General features: G+C 40.0%; 1 protein-coding gene across 4 annotated transcripts in view; it reads left to right on the forward strand.

Moving 5' to 3' along the window:
* SLC10A7 (solute carrier family 10 member 7) overlaps positions 1-23,318 on the forward strand; it is a 133,045-nt gene that overhangs the window by 90,986 nt on the left and 18,741 nt on the right. For all 4 annotated transcript variants that reach the window (XM_081875429.1, XM_081875430.1, XM_081875432.1 and 1 more), the window contains 4 exons: positions 2,266-2,349; positions 11,755-11,920; positions 17,667-17,718; positions 19,693-19,766. In XM_081875429.1, the coding sequence (XP_081731555.1) occupies positions 2,266-2,349; positions 11,755-11,920; positions 17,667-17,718; positions 19,693-19,766 (376 nt within the window). The remainder of the gene's footprint in view (positions 1-2,265; positions 2,350-11,754; positions 11,921-17,666; positions 17,719-19,692; positions 19,767-23,318) is intronic.

The following is a 23,318-nucleotide window of genomic DNA, read 5'->3' on the forward strand; positions in this document are numbered from 1 at the left end:
AGAAAGATGAATTGTAATGTACATTTGGTCAGCGTTTTAGCACAATTTTTGTTTGCATTTTTGCTGATTTTGCAAGGGTGAAAATAGGATGGTGAGTTCATATTTAGACTTGATTATTTAACCATAGACTCAAAACCATTTGACATGCTACCTTTCACAATATATGTTCAGTCAGCCAAGCTCCTCCAGTGGGCTGGGGGGCGCTGAGTGCATGTTGAGTGAGCTAAATAGACACATCTGAACATTCGCAACTGTCCTGAAACCCAACTAACAGAGTTGCATTCCTCTGGACCACTTCACTTAGATGTATCTTAGGAATATGTTACTAAGAATAATGTAGAAATCTGTCTGCTGAAAGGAGGACAGTGGGAAAATCTCCAGGGTTTTTTGTTGAACTGGAAGTTTGGATAGATGAAGTCAAATATATGAATGCTGTCCTATCACAAATGCAATAGGAAGCATTTGGAGATACTAGAGAAGCAGTATATGGTGCTGTTAGCAGCACATATTGTTCCAGTTTTTAGTTTCCAAGCAGTCACCAAGGACAGCATCCTGTAGGTCACACTGCAGTATTCTTACTTTTGAGTTTGCAAAGATCCTAATTACTCTCCCTTGGTCTGGGGTGACAAAAAGCAATACCTCCTTCTAACTAATTTGGTGTTGGGAAAATGTATTCCTGGCACTGCCAATTACTAGGCTAGTAGGCATAGTGTTGGATCCAGGGACATCTGAAGACTACAAACAGGAGCATCCTGGGAAATCATGGATATGGTGAATCTTCTTTTATTGGAATGCATTCCTGTATATCCCAGGAACTTCCTTTTCATGTTTTTTTGCAGAACTAGCAGGTACTATTTGGTAGACATTCCTGTCTACACCTTTACTGAACTGTAGTTTTATGTTTAGTAAAGCATATTCTGCATCCCTGTAGTGAAATACCTTCACTCTCAGTTCTCTGTAGCAGACAAAAGTGCAATCAGATGATTTCCTTTATTTATTTAAACATTTATACACGGGGCAATTGACAGCCAGTAGAAACCCATTTAAAACACTGAATCATAAAACCAGTGAGATTATTAAAACTGCAGAGTTTAAAGGAAAGTGCCAACATTTGGAATGGTGTTTGGAGACAGGTTGTGGATTCCAGATAGTAGCTTAACCAACCACTGTATCCTTTATTAGCTTGAATTCCTAGAGATGTTCTAGTGTAGATTCTACAACCTCAATATGATTAGGAGGATGCAAGAACACAACCTGGCTTTCTTTTTTAAAAAATGTTTACGCTCTGAGGAGCATAGCCCCGAGGACTGCCTCTGAAGTGGACTTAACGAAGTGGATGAGGGATTGCAATTTGGCACAACTGATATGAAGTGTTTCATCTGACTCCACTAATGCAATTGTGGCAGTTACAGATGCAGCATCTTCCTTGGAGAATACCACAGCTGTGATATTTGTCCTCTTTGCCAAAAAAAGGAGAGAAATTGAACAGCTGGTCTGAGAGAGAAATAAGGGCCTGAAAGTTGATTTCCATCTGAGAACTCTGTACCAGGGCAAATCTATCCTGTCTTTTGGTGTTTTTGTTTTGTTTGTAAACTGGAATAGAAGTAAGGTCACAATTATTTTGCAAGCCATGGTTAAGACTAGTAACAATGTTTTAGAAAAGCCTAAAAACTAGGATACCCAATAAGGTTTCAGGGCATTTTCATTGTATTTCATTTTCTTTATATTGTGCTGAGAAGCATGAATTTATGTTTTATCCTGTGATCTGGGGGTAGGAGACTTGCAGCTCCCTAGATGCTAGATTTATTACATCAGATTATGTATGTTCGTTGTATGGCCTTGGATGGAGAGCCTCCTGATGTGGCTCTCCTAATGCAAGCAACATGGGAGATAGGATGGAAACCTGCAGAACTTGGTTTAACATGGGTGGCTAACTTGAGGCACTCCATATGCTGTTGGACTCCAACTCCCATGAGCCTCAGCCAGCATGGCCAGTGATTAGAGATGATGGGAACTGCATCTGAAGGGGCACAGATTCCCCATCACTAATATTAGCTGTGTAATCAGTATTCAAGACTTGCAAAATTAGAACATACACAGTGCAATCCAGTACCTGTCTACTCAGAAGTAAGCCACAGCGAGTTTACACACATAAGTACAGATTTATACAGATTTATGTTTATATATCTGGACATTTAAACTTATTGGTAATTCATTAGCAGTTAAAATTCCATATTAACATCATGCTTTTAATTTCTTTCACAGCTTGGATCCTCCTCCTCTGTGCCTTTCTCATCTATATTCTCACAACTGTTCATGACCGTTGTAGTTCCACTCATAATTGGACAGGTATGTTTTTAATATACATATATAATGTTTCTAAAGTCTTATGGACTGTAAAAGAGAGGAGTCTGACACTTAGAAAAAGGCCTCTGGATAGTGACATTTAATAACAGAGAGATGACAGTGTAATGCTCCCTGAAGCCACATTGATTTTACTTGAGAATGAGCAGCTGTCCCTCACTCCCTCTGATGAATCTTTTACATATCTATCTTAAAAAAGTGTTTGGGAACATGAAGTAGGGGAAGAAAATGGTAATCTTGGTGTAAATGAGCTGTGAAAGTATCGTAAAGGTCTGCAAATGACTTGATTTAGAAAAAGTCTCCTTGATGAAGCTGCACAGCTAATTGTTTCAAATCAAATGTGGTTCATTGCATCTAAGCATGTGCTAAAGTAAAATAGATTACCCAAGAACTAGTTGTGCTTGCTAAAAGAAATTAAGCATTTCTGGTTATCATTTTTCATGTTTGTTTGTTTGTTTATATGTGTTATATATTCTTGTAAGGGTATATAATGCATTTATTTATATTTTATTTGAGTATTTGTATACTGTGTTTCAGGAACCTGCATGTGTGTGCATATATCCATATTGGTCAAGGCCCAAGCAATTTGTGTAGGCCTCCCAAGGTGAAAATTAGGATAAAAATACATACATGCTATTATTTTAAATAATAGTGTATATATGGATTTTTGGGAGTATATTAAGATTCATGGTTTTGTACACAAAAAAATAAGGTTAATATTAGGTTATACAGGCGACTCCCCACTTATGTGGGGATTATGTTCTGGGGGGCCCCACACATAAGCGGGGAGCACCCATTAAAAAGCCTCTAAACATCCATTTTACCTGCTTTCCATGCTCTCCAGTACCTTTGCCTCTAGATTGCAAGAAAAAGCAGAGAACAATACATCTGAGCCCACTGTTGAGTGGGGTACTGGACAGCAGCGAGAGCTCCCACCTGCCATTTTGGATCCCATAAATTTAAAAAAAAAAAAAAAATTTATTTCTGGAGTTTGGGCTCACTGACATCCTCTTCAGGCCACAAGTCACAAGGATTTTTCAGCCTTCTCCCACGATTTCAGAATTTGAATTTATTTATTCCAGTTAAGTATAAGCAGCTAAGTTTTGCCCTGGGACCCACTTTTTGCGTACTGCCTAAATACCATGTATTTCATACATGGATTTTTTCAGGAAAAATGTTTATCCTGTCATTTTTGAACTGTACTTGTGTTACAAGAATACAAGTAGGCCACTGCATGTACTTTACAGATAAGTGTACACTAAAAGCCAGTCTGGCTACTTTAATAACATGCTTGCACATTATACATATATGTATGAAGTTACCAGTTATATTAGTTGCATGGCATGTTGATGTTCAGGTCTTTTGACTCTAAAGTCAGAACATATTTCAGCTGTTTAATAAGCTAGAAGTTAAAAGCACACATTCAGAATGTGTGTATCATTAAGCTCCCATATAAGGATCATATAATGAAAATGATGATCAAACACAAAGTACCCAGTTAGATTAAGGCTGCATGTTTACATCACAAAAGGCAAATTTAAGCACCCTACACACACCCCCTTGCCCTCACTCTGAATAGAGGTGAAAGGGAGGCATGTCCCTGTTGCCAGGCAGCGGGATGACATTCCTTTTCTTCCTGTATTGCATTGGTAGTTTCACTGCCCACTGATGTTGCATCACCTCTAGTTCTTTATGTGACCTTTAGTGAAGGAATGAAAATTGAGGTGTGCATTTAATGTGAATCCCCATTTACCTTCTGCTGTATCAAGTTAACTCTACCCAGTTGGATTGAGAAATGTAGGAAGCCTCAGTATACTGATTCTCTACACTGACTCACAACATGTACCCCAGGATTTTAGACAGGAGTCTCCAAGCCACATCTGAAGATTCCAGTAATTGATTCTGGATCCTTCTGCATGCAGAGGATGTGCTGCATTGCTCCTAAGCTAAGGTTCTTCCCCGTGTGTTATCTTCAACACCTGCCCTTCAATACCCTACCCCTTTACAAGCAGTTTAGTGGCTCAGAAAAATATTCATGTAGAAAAGACTTTGTTGAAGATTTGTCTTGACCTTATATTATTTCAGTGCCAGATAGATCTGGGTTGCATTGTGCATGAGCCACAGTGATGTGCTGGAGCCAAATATTCACAATTCTGTACCACATGTGGTAAAATATTTCTGCATGATATAAAGCACTTTGTTCACCTGTCTCTAAGCCACATTGCCCTATTCTCTGCCCCCCCCCCCCAATACTGGGACTCTGGACAAAGATTGTGGCCTCTTTTGTTTGTGTTGTCTCATTCTAACAGGATTGTGACAGGTACCAGAAAAATGGGTACCATGACAGTATTTCCCTTCCCTTTTCTGCTGTCCTTCTCCCTTCTCTAGAACTAAGTGCTTGTGACAGACTTTTATTTTATGTTTTATTTTAAAGAGTGATTTATGATTAAAAGTTAATGAAATAGAATTTTCACAGTGCTTTTATTATATTCTACCAGTTTGAACATTTTTCAAAGCAGCACACCAAAACCCACTGTTCTCTATGAATAAATAATAAAAGCCATGTCTGTACATTATCATTCATGCATTCTGTAGTTGCCCACTGGTGATTTGTTTGCCAGCCTGAAGTGGGCGCTTCATATTAAACTGTCCTTAACTAAAACTCAAATTAGTTATTACAATTGCACCGATTTAAAATGTAAATATATAGATACATGTAATTGAATTCTACTTTGTAAGCTCACTGGGTTGCTCTCTTGAGATATAGTGATTCTGCCAGTGAACTGTAAAGTGGATTTTGCAGGTGGAGTGGTCTAATCTGTCCCCAAAACATTGCTCAAGCAGGAAGCAAATAATTACTATTATTTATATTTGTTAGTCGCTTTCCTCACAAAAGCGTCCAGTTAAAACAAACGCAACCAGTAAAAACTATAACTAATAAAAACTATAACTAATAAAATCTATAGAGATAAGAGAACAAGGGCCAAAAGTCTGGATAAAGAGAAGAGTCTTTGCTTGGCTTTTAAAAATAGAGACAGGTCATGCAAGGTATTCCTCCTTGGGAAGAACAATCCATAAGCAAGGAACTGCCACTGGAAAAGCTCATTTTCATGCCTCAGATGATGGTTGCAGGGTCTGGGGATAGGTAGTCCTTGGGGGAATTACGGTCCTGAGCTGCATAGGCTTTAAATGTCAAACCCAACATTTTGAATTGAGCCTAGAAACTAAATGGTAGCCAATGCAATTGTGCCAGAATTGCTGCTATATGATCAGAGTGTCCTGTCCTGATCATCAATCTGCTTGCTGAATTCTGAACCAGCTGCAGTTTCTAAACTGCCTCCAAAGGCAGCCCCATGTAGAATACATTGTAGTAGTCCATCCTAGAGGTTACCAGAGGGTAGACAACAGAAGTTAGGCACAACTGGCCACTAGCAGAAGTTGATGGCACTCCATGCCACTGAGGGAACTTGAGCCTTAAGTAACTCTAATGGATCCAGAAGTATCTCATGTTACGTATTTGCTCCTTCAGAGGGAGTATAACCACATTCCAAGCTGGCCCCATCTCATCCCTCTGGTCCAGGGAACCACCTGCAAACTGTTCCTCAGTTTTGTCAGAATAAAGCTTCAGTTTATTAGCTCTCATCCAGTCAATTCCTGAGGCAAAGCAAACTTTCCAGCACATACACTGGCACACCTGCAGATGTAAAGAAGAAGTACAGCTGTGTGTCATCAGCATATTACAGACAATGTAGTCCAAAATGCTGGATGGCCCCACTCAGCATTTTCATGGAGATGTTAAACAGTGTGGGGGATAAAATCACACCCTGTGGAATTCCACACTAAATGCTCCATGGCACCAAACAGTATTATCCAAGCCCAACCACCTGAAAATTACCATCCAAGTAGGACTGGAACCACTGTAGAGCAGTGCCACTCAACTCCACCTTAGCTGTTTCAGAAGAATACCATGGTCAAAGGTATTGAAAACCGCTGAGAGATTGAGAAGAGTTAACAGGAACACACTCACCCTTCCTCTTTCCCAGCATAGCTCACTATTCAGTTTCCATATTGAAGTCAACTGAAATGGATCCCAACTGAAATGGATCTAGAAAGTTGGTTTCATCCAAGAGAGCCTGGATCTGTTCCACAACCATTGCTCAGAGACCTTGCCCAAGAAGGGAAGATTAGCAACTGGTCATTAATTACTTAGATTGTCTGAATAAAATAAGAATTTCTTAAGGATTAGTCTTACCACATCCTCCTTTAAGCAGGCAGAGACCACCCAATCACCATCCTGGCCAAGGCTGACCCCTCTCTCACAGGTTGTCACCCAGACTGAACCAAGCACCTTGACCATGTCTTTGGGCTGTACTAACAGAAACTCGTCCAACCCTTAGGACTAGACAGACACTTCTTGAGATGTGTCTGCTTTAACAGTGGAGTCAAGGTCTTGGCAAATGCAAGCAATTTTATATCCATCTTGCTCACCCACTCAGGTCTTGGTGATACAGACCAGGTCAGCCTTCTTATCCACAATCAAATCATGGTTAGGAAAAATCTTATTCAAAGTCAATCTGGCGTTCAACAGTAATAGCTGCAAACCTGAAGGTTGGCGGATAGGACAACCACCATTCTTCAAGCTGGAGAGGGGCCTGGCACACTGATTTTCTATTCTGTGTCACCTGGCCTGTGCCTCCTCTCACTCTATATCTACCCTTGCTCAGAATCACTGTAATTGCCATTTCCCCAGCTGATCTCGTCCCAGGCATATCTTTTCCTCACTCCCTAAAACTGAGTGCCATAAAACACCTCTGAGCAAATTACAGTTAGACAACAACCACCCAAAAGATAAAGTAGCTATAAAGCATCAGCTACGAATCCCCCCTTTTAAGAGCAATTTTCCATGGGAAACTAAAAAAGGAAAACCAATGATAATTTATTCAAGCAAGAACTAGGTTGATTTTATGAACAGGCTTTCAGGCTGCAGTTCCTGTGCACACTGAACTTGGTGGAACTTCCTTCTGACTTGTGCATAGGCTTGCCCTTTCAATATAGTTTGGCATTTAAAGTAAATAAAGCTACAGCATTTCTTAAGAAACATTTTAAACTAGAATGTAACTTTAATCCATATAGAAATGGCCCTGTTTACAGCTAAACTTCAGCTGAATTTCAGGAAGAAGCAGCAATCTTCTGGGAGGCCAACACTGTTGAAAAGCTGTTCAGAAAAATTGAGATGACAGATTAACAGCATTCATGCCATAGTTCACTCTTATCTGACACTTGACTTTAACTACAGACAGATGAATTCTTGATAGGAAGGTAAACAAAGGAAAATATAATATACAGCACCCTAAAAATGTCATGAAAGGTTTGTTTTATGGTATTGAATTGCAGTGTTTTTAACATTTAAAAATAGAAATTTGAAAATGCCCTTCAGATTGTTTAGGGAATTTTAATAAAATGCAAGAGCTTGTGTAACACTCATCTAAAACTAAATAGAACACAATATTGTGATTTGCATCCTGCTCATTGAACAAGATGTTATTCATAAACACACACATTAATGTATATGATGTTTAGAGACTGAGATTTAAAGAAGCAATAAGCTAAAGAAAAAATAACAAAATCAAAGCAGAGAACATTTGAAGAGGCATATTCTGACATCCGTCTTTTTGGAAAGTACATTGCTACATCAGAATATTAATAGTCAATAAAGGAAATTATATTTAAAACCTTGCATTGTTTTGTGATCTTTTTCACATTTCTTCAAAGGAGAGAGCACTTGAGTCATATGTGTTTCTTTGGGATGCTTAAAGGAAAGGGATTTTGTAGATCAAAGTGGCTGGGAAGTAGCAGTCAGCAAAGGCAGCAATTCAAAAGTAGAATCTGTTCAGAGCACAGATCCAACAAGCTCAGAACCGTTATAGGGTATTCTATCCTATCCAGGCACTAAATTGCCAATGAACTCACATCTGATTTTTATTAAGCTCCTATTTGCCCCTTAAAAAAATAAATAAAGGAGATTTAGAGGACCTCCCATGTAATTAACTTAGATCAAATTTACATTAGCATTCTCTTCCTATAGTGTCATTATTAGAATCACCACTGCAGTTGTACCAAGTGTTGTAAGTTCAATGGAAGATATATAGTATTTGCAGGCAACCCTGAATGCAGTGCATACAGTTCTAGATTCAGAAGTTCTTGAGGCCCAACTATGTGTTGCATGGAAGTAAGTGTAATTGAACCGTGATAACCCTTTTATTTTAGGAAATGCTTTTTCAGTAGCAATTTCAGGTTGACATGAGAGGAAAGGACTAAGCACGCCACACACCCCATTCTCTGCTTCAGATTACCACTTCCTGAAGTGCTTTTTCCTTAAATAAAAGAGCTGCTGTGGTTCAATTACATGTGTTTGCATCATGTAATGTGTAGTTATATCTTCAGATAGACACAGGTGGATAGACCATCTTTTTCAAGTGTGATGTTGGAAAGGTGGCATATGAAAAATGTAACTAAATCCATAATAGATAACTGCAGCAATCTTGACACTCTCTTGCTCAGTGGCCTCAGATGCCTTTGTACGACGGACCATACACCCACCTTTACTTGCTGCAATAGAGTATGACATGGGCATAACTTTTCTTTCTTGGAGAGGCTCATACTATTTGTTTTCTTGTTTGGGCCAAATCATGTTTGAGATCCTTTGTTGTAGAACCACTGTAGTGTATGGCTAAGCTGGAAAGTCGCCAGTTCAATCTCACCTCAACTATACACAAAGTCCTCTGCCCATATCATCTACATAGAGATAATAATACGGACCTAACATACAAGATGGTTGTAAGAATTACTGAGAAGAATGTGCATGGAGCTCTTTGAATATGCAGAAAGTGTTTTATTGTTTAGTCGTTTAGTCATGTCCGACTCTTCGTGACCCCATGGACCAGAGCATGTCAGGCACTCCTGTCTTCCACTGCCTCCCACAGTTTGGTCAAACTCATGTTCGTAAAAGTGTTATATAAATGCTAATAATTAATTTCATTATAGTAGCTGTGAAACTAATAGGCTACCCAATGCCTATTAAGATTTCTACCCAGCACCTGCTTTTCATTTATCCCTTTGTCAGTTGTAGCCACTAGCAAATCATTAATTTACATCATGTGATTTCCCCCCACCACCACGCCACTCTGGTTATAGATCAGTATTTCTACCCATAAGCATATATGGGGGAGACTATGGTGTCCTTGCTGCCACTTACCAAGTTCATTGCAGTGGTTAGATTCAGACAGGTGCCTTTCATAACTCGGTCCTGTTGGTGCTCTGCTACATTGGTTTTCTCTCCTTTATCAAAGCCCCATCTCTGGACATGACACTTTCCAAGCCCTGATTTGCAGAAAAGAAGCAGCAGCCAGTCTTTAAAGTCATATGACCAACGTGACTGCGTTACTCCACCCTTAGTTTTGTGAATGAGCTTTAAATCTAGGTTTCATATTTCCAATCCCAGTGATTACTCCACTGAGCCTGCCTGTTAGTGTGTCTCTAGTACTATACAGAAAGTTTAATATAGAGAACTGTTGTCTTGTTGGTTCCAGAGTATGAGAGGTTCAAAGTAGATTAGTGATCAGCCTTGAATAACCTGCCTTTATTTGAAGAGCAAATATTGGCTCAGTAAATGTGTTATGGCACCTGTTTGTGTGCAAAAGCACATTGCTATTAATTTGTGCTGATTTGGAGTCTGTAATATCACTCTTGCAAAGCTCCAGGCTTTTCACAGCTGCCTTTAATTAAATTACTGCTTCCAGTCTACACACAGAGACATGTACACACACATTCATTTATTCAAAGGCCTTATGTATTCTACCTTTCAGGGGAAAGCCCTCCCAATGAAGCTTATGAAAGATTTTGATTTCTAAAATTTTATTTAAAAGCATATCTAAACCATTTAATATTTCAAAAATCTCTCAAGTGGTGTACAGAAGCAACATCAATGAAAACAAAAATTTAACTTAAAGCCTATAAAAATATAATGGCAAATCCAACAGACTAGCTGGGGCTGATGGGAGTTGTAGTCCAAAAAAGTCCAGATCTGGAGGGTACCAGGTTGGCAACAGCTGGATTAATGGGTAGCATGAACTTTCTGTGTTACTTCATAAACACTGCAGTAATAAAATCTGTTGGGGCATCTCTTGAGAAGTCTTGTTATGTGGTGACTGAAAAATTAATGCAAGTCCTGGCTTATATAATTTCCTGCAAGTCTAATGTACGCTGCAGACTTTGATTGATGTCACATAGCACTTTCATGTAGATTAAAAAGAAAGGGGAGAAAAGATGGAACCCTGTAGGACAGGTATGGTTGAACCTGAGATTCTCCAGGTGTTGCCCAATCAGCTCCTATCAGCCCCAGCCAGTATGGCCAACAATCAAAGATGGTGGAAGTTATATTCCAGCAACATCTGGAGGACTACAGGCTAGTCACCCTGATGTAATTCCCAGGGGGAATTGGTCTTCCAGCACCACCTTCCGGAATTATGTCACAACTTCGAGGAAGTCCAGAAAGAGGGCTTTGGTCAATAGTAGCAAAATGTAATGACTCCTGTATTTCTAGAACCATGCTGCCATTAGTTACTGTACTTCCAAACAATAAAGGGAGAGGAAAACTGATGAAACAATTTCATTTACAAATTCCTGAATGTGAAAAAGTTGCACTAAACATTGTAGGCTTGCTCATCTTCTTCCGTTAATTCTGGTATTCCAAAAGCATGCAACTGGCATTTGTCTTTCGATTTACAAAAACTCCATATCTTCAAACTCTGAATTATTTAAGCTCCCACAACACATGCACTTTTGCTTTTCAAGCATGAGTTATAATTTAATTAAAAACTTCTGGTGCATCGCTAGCTATTTAAATATTTAAATGTTCCATGGATCACTTTCGATTATCTGCTCACATGAAATTCCTGAAGATGTCAGATTTTTAAGATTCCCAAAGTTACACTTGGAATTGTCTGTTGATGCAAAGGGGACTGTGATAATTACATACATCCATTAGTATCAGCAGAGGAGATAAACTTTGGGGAGGCTTAATGGGCATGTCTCAGTGACAGCTAGCAAAGAACATTTGGCATGATTAAGGATAGACTTGAATGTACTTGAAAATATACTCTCATTATGGACGCCCAGTGGAAGTTGCACTACAAATGTTAAATTCCCCAGAAGAAGAGTTATGTGGCAGGGAAGCTTTGAAATCCACCGTGGCCGTCATCCAAATTATTCTCTTCTCTTTATGTCTTTCCGCTGTCAGATTCATTTTGTGATGCCCAACTTGGCTCCCTGTGTGCGTTGAAAAGAGGCAACCTGTTGATTTTTCCTCTCTCTCCTCCTGCTATGTTTCAGATTGTCCGAAGATACATCAAGGAGTGGCTTGAGAGAAAGAAGCCTCCGTTTGGTGCTATTAGCAGCTGTGTGCTCCTGATGATCATCTATACAACGTTCTGTGATACTTTTTCCAATCCAAACATTGACCTTGATAAGTTTAGCCTGATTATAATCGTTTTCATAAGTAAGTACCACCAGTTCATTTATAATCCATTTTAAGAGCTGGGAAATGTTTCAAAGGAGCTGTGTATTGCTGCCCAAGGAATCAAGAGCCCATAGTGTACTCCCACATCCATTCTGAATTTCTTTCTATTGCGACCACATTCTAATATGTGATGAATTGTGGCTATTGAGCACTGCCATGGTCTTTGGATGCGTTTTAGGAATGTGGAAGAAGTAACACTTGCTATAATTTTCTGTCATAGAAATGGTGTGCCTTAATATGTGGGTAACGCCGCAGTAGCATAGAGTCGATTAAGACATTTGTTCCTATTTAGAAATGATGCACTCCTTGAAGAACAAGCATACTTGTGGGCAGGGGGGGCAGGGGGCGGCGCACCCCGGGTGCCAACCTGGGAGGGGTGCCTCCCCCCCAGCTGTAGCGCAGCCTTTGTACTTGCAGTGACACATGCAAAAAAAGTGGCAACTTTAAAGCACGCAGTTGTAGTATTTTACAAAATGAAGGTTGATGGTGTGACCTAGCAGCAACAAATGGCCTGATACAGGGACCTGCTCATAGTCTCAGCAGTGGCAGCTGTCGTGCCACCAGTTACCCACCCTCTCTCCATGCACACACATGCACACAATATTTTGAGCAAGGGTGCTTAGCTAAGCTGTGCTACTGTGGTGCTCTGAAAGTAGTGTTGCTAGCATCTGCACTGTTGGATAGCATCCTTGGTTTGTTCTGCCACAGAGTCAGCTATCAATTTCAGTATAGATCGGCTGCCAGAACAAAGCCCCTCATTGTAAGAAGAATCCAAACACACAAACGGAAGCATATTTCTCCTCTGTGTGTGCAGAGGCATGTGTGGAAGGATTCTCTTGTGGCCCCTGCAGTACCTGATGTGGCAAAGTGTCAAGTTCTAAATTCTATTGTGCTTCAGTTAGTCTTCCATCTCTAAGCAGTAAATAGCAGAGCCGAGCAAGATATGGTCTTCTGGATATAAAATCTTAAAAGGGCATCCACTCTCCATGGGCATTATAGAGCTTACGATATTATGGTTTTCTCCATGGTTAACAGCAAGAGTGTCAGTTTTTTCATGGTGATTTTTTGTAGGATGGTTCTAGTTGAATAGCAGCATGTTGAACGACGTGGCCCAGGGAGAGAGGGAAAAATAGTAGAAGTGAACAGCTGGCTTCGCAAATGGTGTAAACAGGAACGGTTTGGATTCTTAGATCACGGACTGCAGTTTCTTGAAGATGGACTTCTGGCAAGCGATGGGCTGCACCTCACAACGGTTGGGAGGAATGTTTTTGCCAAAAATCTCAGAAACCTCATCAGGAGGGCTTTAAACTGACTAATGTGGGGGAGGGAGACAGTGCTCCTGAAGGTAGGAGTCTATCAATTGATGAAGATGATCATCCAAATGTCATAGACCAAATGGAGCAAACAGCACGCAGACCTAGTGGTGGGAGGAAAAAATCCTTAAATAAGAGACACGGGGGAATGATTAATGGACTTCAATGTCTGTACACTAATGCGCAAAGCATGGGAAATAAACAAGATGAGCTTGAGCTCTTGGTACAGCAAACTAAATATGACATAATAGGCATCACTGAAACCTGGTGGGATAAGTCCCACGATTGGAATATAATAATGGAGGGATACAATCTATTTCAGAGAAACAGACCAGACAAGAAAGGAGGAGGAGTGGCGTTATATGTCAGGGATGTGTATACCTGTGAAGAGATCCAAGATTTAGAACCTCAAAGCCAAAGTGAGAGCATTTGGGTCAATATTAAGGGAGAGAAGAATAACAGTGACCTCATTGTGGGAGTTTACTATAGATCCCCAAGCCAAACGGAGGACATAGATGATGCCTTCCTGGAACAGATGGCCAAGCATGCAAAAGGAAGGGAGATAGTAGTAATGGGGGACTTCAATTACCCGGATATTTGTTGGATGTCAAACTCAGCCAAGAGCATAAGGTCAAACAGATTCCTCACTGGCCTTTCAGACAACTTCGTTGTCCAGAAAGTGGGAGAAGCAACAAGAGGAACAGCCATTTTAGATCTGGTCCTAACCAATGTTGATGACCTGGTTAGTGGGGTAGAAGTGGAAGGATCATTAGGCATGAGTGATCATTCTCTTCTGAAGTTTACTATACAGCGGAAAGGAGCAGCCAAGCATACTAGGACTCAATTTCTTGACTTTAAGAAAGCCGACTTCATAAAACTTAGGGAAGTGCTGGGTGAGATCCCATGGACAGTAATACTAAAAGGAAAGGGAGTTCATGATGGCTGGGAGTTTGTTAAGAGGGAGATAGTAAAAGCACAACTTCAGGCAATACCAATGAGACGGAAACATGGAAGGTGCCTAAAGAAGCCAGGGTGGCTAACTAAAGAACTTTTAACTGAGTTAAGATTAAAAAAGGATGTGTACAAAAAATGGAAAAGGGGGGAAACCACCAAAGAGGAATTCAAACAAATAGCCAGCACGTGTAGACGCAAAGTCAGAAAAGCTAAAGCACATAATGAACTCAGGCTTGCTAGAGAGGTTAAAAACAACAAAAAAGGCTTTTATGGGTATGTTCGTAGCAAAAGGAAAAACAAAGAAACAGTGGGGTCACTCAGAGGAGAAGATGGTGAAATGCAAACAGGGGACACAGAAAGGGCTGAACTCCTCAATGCCTTCTTTGCCTCAGTCTTCTCCGATAAAGAAAACAATGCCCGACCTGAAGAATTTGGAGCAAATGATTCAGCAGAGGAAACACAGCCCAGAATAACTAAGGAGATAGTACAAGAATACTTGGCTAGTTTAGATGTATTCAAGTCTCCAGGGCCAGATGAACTGCATCCAAGAGTATTAAAAGAACTAGCAGATGTGATCTCAGAACCACTGGCAGTCATCTTTGAGAATTCCTGGAGAACAGGCGAAGTCCCGGCAGACTGGAGGAGGGCAAATGTTGTCCCTATTTCCAAAAAGGGGAAAAGAGAGGACCCAAATAATTACCGCCCAGTCAGTCTGACATCAATACCAGGGAAGATTCTGGAGCAGATCATTAAGCAAACAGTCTGTGAGCACCTAGAAAGGAATGCTGTGATCACCAATAGTCAGCATGGATTTCTGAAAAATAAGTCATGTCAGACTAACCTGATCTCGTTTTTTGACAGAATTACAAGCCTGGTAGATGAAGGGAACACAGTGGATGTAGCCTACCTTGATTTCAGCAAGGCATTTGACAAGGTGCCCCATGATATTCTTGTAAAGAAGCTGGTAAAATGCGGTCTTGACTATGCTACCACTCAGTCGATTTGTAACTGGCTGACTGACCGAACCCAAAGGGTGCTCATCAATGGTTCCTCTTCATCCTGGAGAAGAGTGACTAGCGGGGTGCCACAGGGTTCTGTCTTGGGCCCGGTCTTATTCAACATCTTTATCAACGACTTGGATGATGGACTCAAGGGCATCCTGATCAAATTTGCAGATGACACCAAACTGGGAGGGGTGGCTAACACCCCAGAGGACAGGATCACACTTCAAAACGACCTTGACAGATTAGAGAACTGGGCCAAAACAAACAAGATGAATTTTAACAGGGAGAAATGTAAAGTATTGCACTTGGGCAAAAAAATGAGAGGCACAAATACAAGATGGGTGACACCTGGCTTGAGAGCAGTACATGTGAAAAGGATCTAGGAGTCTTGGTTGACCACAAACTTGACATGAGCCAACAGTGTGACGCGGCAGCTAAAAAAGCCAATGCAATTCTGGGCTGCATCAATAGGAGTATAGCATCTAGATCAAGGGAAGTAATAGTGCCACTGTATTCTGCTCTGGTCAGACCTCACCTGGAGTACTGTGTCCAGTTCTGGGCACCACAGTTCAAGAAGGACACTGACAAACTGGAACGTGTCCAGAGGAGGGCAACCAAAATGGTCAAAGGCCTGGAAACGATGCCTTATGAGGAACGGCTAAGGGAGCTGGGCATGTTTAGCCTGGAGAAGAGGAGGTTAAGGAGTGATATGATAGCCATGTTCAAATATATAAAAGGATGTCACATAGAGGAGGGAGAAAGGTTGTTTTCTGCTGCTCCAGAGAAGCGGACACGGAGCAATGGATCCAAACTACAAGAAAGAAGATTCCACCTAAACATTAGGAAGAACTTCCTGACAGTAAGAGCTGTTCGACAGTGGAATTTGCTGCCAAGGAGTGTGGTGGAGTCTCCTTCTTTGGAGGTCTTTAAGCAGAGGCTTGACAACCATATGTCAGGAGTGCTCTGATGGTGTTTCCTGCTTGGCAGGGGGTTGGGCTCGATGGCCCTTGTGGTCTCTTCCAACTCTATGATTCTATGTTAAAATATCTGTTGTTGGTAAAATATTGTTCTGTCATAAAGCACAAAAAATATATTTCTTGCACAATCAGTATGTTTTGTCCTGTCCATATAATCCATATGTTTTGGTCAGGAATAAAAAATGTCAGATAAATTGGATCAAAAAGGCCCGTGTAAGCATTTTTTTAATTGTCTGAGGAGAGAGAGGGTGCTATTCACTGAGGAGAGAGAAGGTGCTATTCACTAAATTTTACTTAGAATAGACCTACTGAAATTAATGGGCCTAACTTGGTCATGTTCATTACTTTCAATGGGTCTACTCTGAGTAAACCTCAGGTAAATACTATTTGTTGTCTTTTGTGTTCTTCCATATATTTGATGATAAATAACATGCCTTGGGATTACCCTTTTAAAGATTAAAATTAGCTCAGAAAATAAAAGTATTCTGCTGAGGACTGTCTGTAACTTAGTTGGTTAAAAAAAAGTTCCCATTTTACTAAATAGAGATCAGAATGTGGGGAAACAATTCAGAAATTAATGCAAACCAAAAGTGGAAGATGGTGGTAAGGAAGGGCAAGCAGCCATGTGAGACGGTCTGGTGAAGCTACAAAATTTCTAGTCCTTATTCATCCTGGAAGAAATAGACTCATAGAAAGCGTGCACATCCCACACACCCTGCGCTTCAGAAGTTATCCTCAATGTAGGAAGGGTCAGGAAGAACTTGAGATTGGGCTAGACATGTTGTCCTGTAGCTCCATGGCTCCTTTGTATCTGTGTTGACTCTGCAAGCGGCTAACACATGAAGACTTCTGTATTAACACTTTTAAATTCATAAATACTTTATGAATATTTAATAAGTAATACTGCAGTCATTTGCACACACACACATACACAAATATGCATGTATATGTTCTTCCTACTATTCCTTTCAATATCCTCATCTTTTAATTGTCATAACTTTTCTTGGCTTTTAATTTCTTAGCTTCTTTGTATTTAATATGAAGCAATTTCTTTTGTCAAAAAAAATAACATTTATCAAATTCCTCCAATTAATAAAAGTTCACCCACTCAAAGAAACCAACTTGACCTGTTACGTGAGTCTCATACTGAAAACCAACAAGCCACCAGCCTTCTTGATCATTTATTCAGAGTATGAGACCCATTTCCAAGCACTTCATTACTTTTTCCTACTATGATATAAATTCTTTGCACAGGGGGAATAGGATAATTTTGTAAGGTATTATGACAGTGTTTAGTTCTACAGGTACATATCTGACTTTTGTACTTGTAGCAGAATAGCAGGCATATATTTTCTCATTCTTAATAGTAAAATATATGCATTTTTTATATGAAGAGATGGGTGTATATCTAAAATACGCATTTGTGTGGGTCTTTTCATGTTGCACTTAACATTTATCAAACTAATTTGTCTTTCAGTATTTTCAGTTCAGCTGGGATTCATGCTGTTAACTTTCTTCTTCTCTACAAGGTATGTTACAGCAGTAAAGGTTATCTCTATGGCAAAAAAGAAAAGTTGGGCGCAAAACAGGGGAGTATTGTCCTTTCTGTCAGAAACTCAAAAGTTTGTACCAGGTGTGTGGAAAGTCTTATGCACCTGAGAAATCAAAGGATGGACAGATAATCTACTCCAGTTACTGTTTGTCTGAACATTTATACCCCACCTTGCTATGATACAATCTGACTCAATAGAAAATAGAAAACGAGCATTACAATACATTCCCAATATCGCTTAGAACAAGCCCTTTGCAGTTGTTGGGAAAATAACTGTAAATATCAGCAGAGGGTCTCTGGCTGGCTGCAGCTCCAATTAACTGCACGGTGAGTGGAGGAGGCAGCTGTAGAGAAGAAAATGCCTAACTGGGGAGTAGTTAATTAAACAATTCAGGAGGAGGGGGTAAATTGGTGTGTTGGGCTTTCCTGGACACTTGCAGTTTGGAATAATTACTACTCTAATACGTATTCACACACTCTCTTTTTACTTAATAGCCGCTAATTGAATAAGGTCCAAGAGCTACGTCTCTGCAGTCACAGAGGGAATCCCTTCTGTCCCTGCGCTTTGCTTGTTAACATAGGCCTGATCTAGCCCTATTAGCATAGTGCTCTGCGATGCAACCTGGCTTTTATTACCAAGATTTCTGTGATGCAATTAATTTTTGAAGTGCCTGGGAAAATCTCCTGCACAATCATCGTGGTTGATTGGCCTCCAGGAGGCAGTTATTAGGCACCTTTAATTTATCTTCTGTATACAGACCATATTTTTTCATAATGATCCCCAGTGCATGGTGGACAAATTTAATATAAAACAGAGCCTACTTCCTGGTTTTACACTCATCTGTGATGTGCTAATTTTATCAGAGCCAAAAAGGTGCTGAATTCAGCACCTTCCCCAATCGCCTAACACGCCCCTAAAGTAGTAAGTAATCTGTGCCTTTCTTAGAGCTGGGGTGGTTTATTTCCTTCCTATTGGGATGCAAATCATAAGTTGTTTTTGTTTCTGTTTAAAAGGGAAAAAGATATAGCTTTCCACATACATATAGTTGGCCATTATGAGAAGAGGATGCTGAAGTAGATGGGCAAGAGCTGGGTCGGGGTTTGGACAGGTGGTTCAGGCACTTGCGGTTTTCCCTCCTTCTACACACACACTCCTAGAAATGCAGACTGAATTTTATTAAGAATACTTTGATATTTAAATTAATAATGATTTTCCTGTTGCATATGAGCAGCCATTCCTTTCCCTAAGCCATGTGCCTAGGTTCAGACCTCACAACAAGCTGCTGTTACTCCAGAATGGAAAGAAAAGCCTTCCAATTCCTTGTGATATCACTGGAAGTGGAGTGGGTAGCACAAACCCAAGTGCCACTGCATCTTGTCCTTGTAACACTAAACCGTGATTTAACGCTGTGTGCAAACACACAGTTAATGTTTCAGTAAGGCTGCAAGGAAAGTATGCCAGTATTTTAGGCTTCACCCTAATAGACTATTTAGAACTGTGTTTTAAGAGTACTGGTGCCCAGTTTTGGGAAAGGTGAAAATTAGCTGTAATGTGGTGCTTTACATTTGTGGAAAAGTACTCTGGGCTGGGATAAACATATGTCCCATGAGAACCAATTGGAATCCTTTCATAGGTGCCAACTCCCTGGGTGCCCGAGCACCCACAAAATTCCCCATGAAGTGGCCAGGCACCCACAGATTTTGGTCGCGGAGCCAGGTTGACACTCCTGAACCCACTCATTTTCCAGATAAGAATATATGCAGACAAGAATTTGCAACAACAGAGAAACTATTCCATTTAATGCAAAAATCAAAAGCTGCTGAGCGTATGTAGCTAGAACTATATTTTATGAAACCTAATGCAAAGAGATTAAAAACACACTTATAGGGTATGGAAAGTGAGCAGACGTTTGGTAGAAGAGACTTTTAAAGTGCCTTACATTTTTTCTAGGAAGAATTCTGGTTTCACACCAGCAGATACAGTGGCTATTATCTTCTGCTCTACGCACAAATCTCTGACTTTGGGTAAGTCTTTACTAGAGGTTGAGTTCAACTTTTCAGTCTAATCACACTGCTCCTTATACTTCACTTTGTTATGAAAGTGGTTTTCTGATATTCTGTTATCAGTTCAGCAATATGACAAGATGTAGTATAAAAGCCTAGCATTAATATTAGTACATTCATGAGAACACTTTTGGAATGGGCAAGTAAATGTTTCCTAAGAGGAAGACAACATAGTCTTCTCCTCTGGGAATTTAGTAATTGTATTGCAGTGCCATTAATCTGTTCCTTCTTTAGAGAAAGTGATGTGATTTTTTTCTTTGTTTTTGATGTTCTCTTTCTCTAATCTAATATTGATAAAGTTTGTGGTTCATTTCAGATTATGTTCTGAGTTATTACAACACAGTCAAACAGCAAAATTATTATAGCTCAAAACTGTAATGCACAAAGCATTTACAATATAAAGAAACATAAATAAAGACAGCAGTGTTTTATCAAATATCAGTGTATTTATCCTAAGCAGTCTCTGGACTATGTGTTTATTCATTACAATTCAGTATTCAAAGATCATTGACTTACTAGTCACTCAAAATTCCCTTGCAATAACATTTGTTATGGTAGATATGTACAATAAATTTAATTAAAATATAGTTGTACTTTGAGTGGGAAGACACTGCTGAACATTGCATTTCTTTCCTGTGATTTATGGTGATTAGCGAAGATCAAAATAAGAATTTTTAATATAAAGTTTACAGATATTTGTCATACCATACTTTCTCACAGTGGGTGGCACCCAATAATGCCCACTTGTGCAAAGGGGACTTCTCGTTTCCCCCCTTCCTCATCCCCAGAATCTGCTTCACAAGGTCCTTCAACCCTCTGTGGCAGATTTGGGGGGCACATGTCTGCTTGCATTGCTTTGCTGGTGTTTGTGTTCCTTCTGGTGCCCCTCATTCCATCAATGCTTCTATTTCCTGAAGGAAGCCTTCTTTCTTCAAGTAGCTTGCTTGACTCTGCTCATTAACCACATTGGTGCCATCTTGGTGATCCCTTTACTGATGTGTAGCATATACTGATGTGTAGCAGAGCTTCTATTATTGTGCTTTTGAATAACTCTACCACTATCGGTTGCAGACCAATGTTGCAATATCCAAAACAAGAAAGGTACAATGAGCGTTCAAACCTATTGAGTGTTTTCTTCAAAGTAAGTCCCAGTAGGGCTTTCTTCAAAATGCATGTGCAATCTAACTCATTGCAGCTAAAAATGATGGTGATGTAAAATAGAGAAATATGCCATATAAGCTGGGACCTAATATATATTTGGGCTGGGTAACTGAAAACATTTTTGGAAATGAACTTTTTAAAATTGCCATTGGAAGCGCCCTTGGAGATTCCATATGCAAAAACATGGCACTTAGAAGTACACCACTGTCTATCAGCCCTTTTCAATTGGAAAGAACACCTCATTATACGGTAATTAATATTTGGCATTTTCTCCAAATATAACCACAAGTCAGTGTTCCGGGAAGCTGACGAAAAGTTTACCCAGCAATTTAAATAGAGAGCGGTAGCCCTAGGGAAAATATTTGCAAATGCACCCAATTTATTCTTATGTTGGCGTCAAAGAGGGCTTCAGTTTCTTTCAGACCTACATGTCAAGATCACTCAATGTGGACCTTTTTGGGATGGTGTATTTGTTCCATAAGACTCATCTGTCGACTACATGTGCTGATATAGGAAAGATCCCCAAATATCTATCCACCTTTCTGGCCTTGTTAGCACACAACTCCAATGTATTGCATTAATTAAATCAATTGGTTTTGAGATGGAACCATTGCTAGGCACTTTGCAATCTCTCTCACTGTTGTTTCCTAACCCACAGTAAGTCCTACGTTAAATTTACAGCAAACTCCTCGGTGTTAAGACATCCAGTGCTATAGGTGGAAATGTGGCATTCTAAAAAACCACTTCCACTTTCTGTGAATCATATGGATGCATCACTTGAAGAAGAAAAAAAGAAGAGGTGGATAATATGGGTGGCCAGTATCATGATCATCATCATATACTGTGTTCTTGGACACATTGCATGTATAGGGAGCCCTATATCAAGTAGAAAAAGAGAAATTGGTTGTGTTTTAGTATCTACATTTGGTAGTTGTTAGGGCCTAAATAATTTCCAAATGAACTTATAAAGAAGGAAGGCTAGAGAGCTATCAGCAAGACAAAGGGGTCTGTATCGAAAAGCTATGAAAAGGGGTGAACATTTACAACAAGCACCAGATTTTCTACTCAAGAGAGACCACGGAGGAACACTTGTGAGTTTCTACTTTCCAAAGCAAAAGCAATTAGTATGCTTTGTAGCAATAATGATAAAGCAGTTGTTGTTGTTGTTGTTGTTGGCATCCGTCTTGTCTTGAGAGATGAGTGCACCTCCAGGAGTGAAGTCAAACTGCGTTAGCAGCTCTAAAGTGACACCCCCAGGGCGCAAGCCTGGCCATCATGTAAGGAGGTCCTGGGCTGCTCAGACGACAAGGACACCCACCCCTTTTCGGCCTCACTGATGTGATCCAGAGGAAAGGAAAGCAATACATTTGGCACCAGCTTGGCTGCAGGAGTTGCCAGAAGGAGGGCAGATGCAAAGGACAAGCCTTTTCAGTGGTGATTCCAGTATGTCTGAATGGCCTTCCTGGGAAGACCCAACAACCTCATTTCTTCCCCTTTTGTTGTTTTTGGACTTTTAATAATGTTGAAGTATCCTTTAAGTTGTTTTGGTTTTAATATTGATTTCCCCCCCTTCTGCTGCAGATTTTTTAACTTGTGCCTTGTTCATTTTGATCCCTGTATGCTGCCTTTTTACTATAGAAAATATTTAAAAAATTTTTAAAGAGATCTTGTCCATGAACAGCAAAAGTCTTGCACCAGCTAAGTGATTTGAGTTTTTACCTCACTGGAAGTATCAGCTGATCAGGTGGTTATGCTAGCTGAAACCACTATTGCAGAGTAAGAGACAGAAGAGGTGAATGTCTGCCATTGTCTTTAGACGCCATTATGGGCTGAGAGCTCCTGAATAAGCATGCGGTTACTGACATAAGATGGATTGCACCAGCAGCTTCTCTACAAATTTCCTTGTTTAATTACATTTTTTAAGAGAAGTGAAAATAGAAGAAAGTAATAGGAGAAAGACTGAGGAGAGAGAAGAGAAGAAGAAAGATGGATTCTAGTGGCTAAGAAATAAAAGTGGGTCCCTTGGTTGCCAGCTGGGATTTATTGTTGATCCGAAAAAGGTAGATTTCTGTGTTACAAATTTCCTAAGTACTGTACTCTGATCTAAAATTCTCTATATTTAGAAAACTAATTTTTTGTCATAGAATTTACCAGAGGTCCTAGTCAGGAAGCTTTGGAATAATTGTGAAAGCATGTTTAATCTGCCAGCTTTTTAGAGCAGATTTGTTTGTGGTGTGTTTTCTGAGGTTTCAGGGGACGCAATGGGACAAGATGCTGCAGTTGAGGGGGGGGGAGTATAAATGGAATCTCTGGATTGAGGCCCCTGACAACATGGGAGTGATGCTTTGTCTA

Source organism: Podarcis erhardii (genome assembly GCF_964252035.2).
Source record: "Podarcis erhardii genome assembly, chromosome: 9".
Lineage (NCBI taxonomy): Eukaryota > Metazoa > Chordata > Lepidosauria > Squamata > Lacertidae > Podarcis > Podarcis erhardii.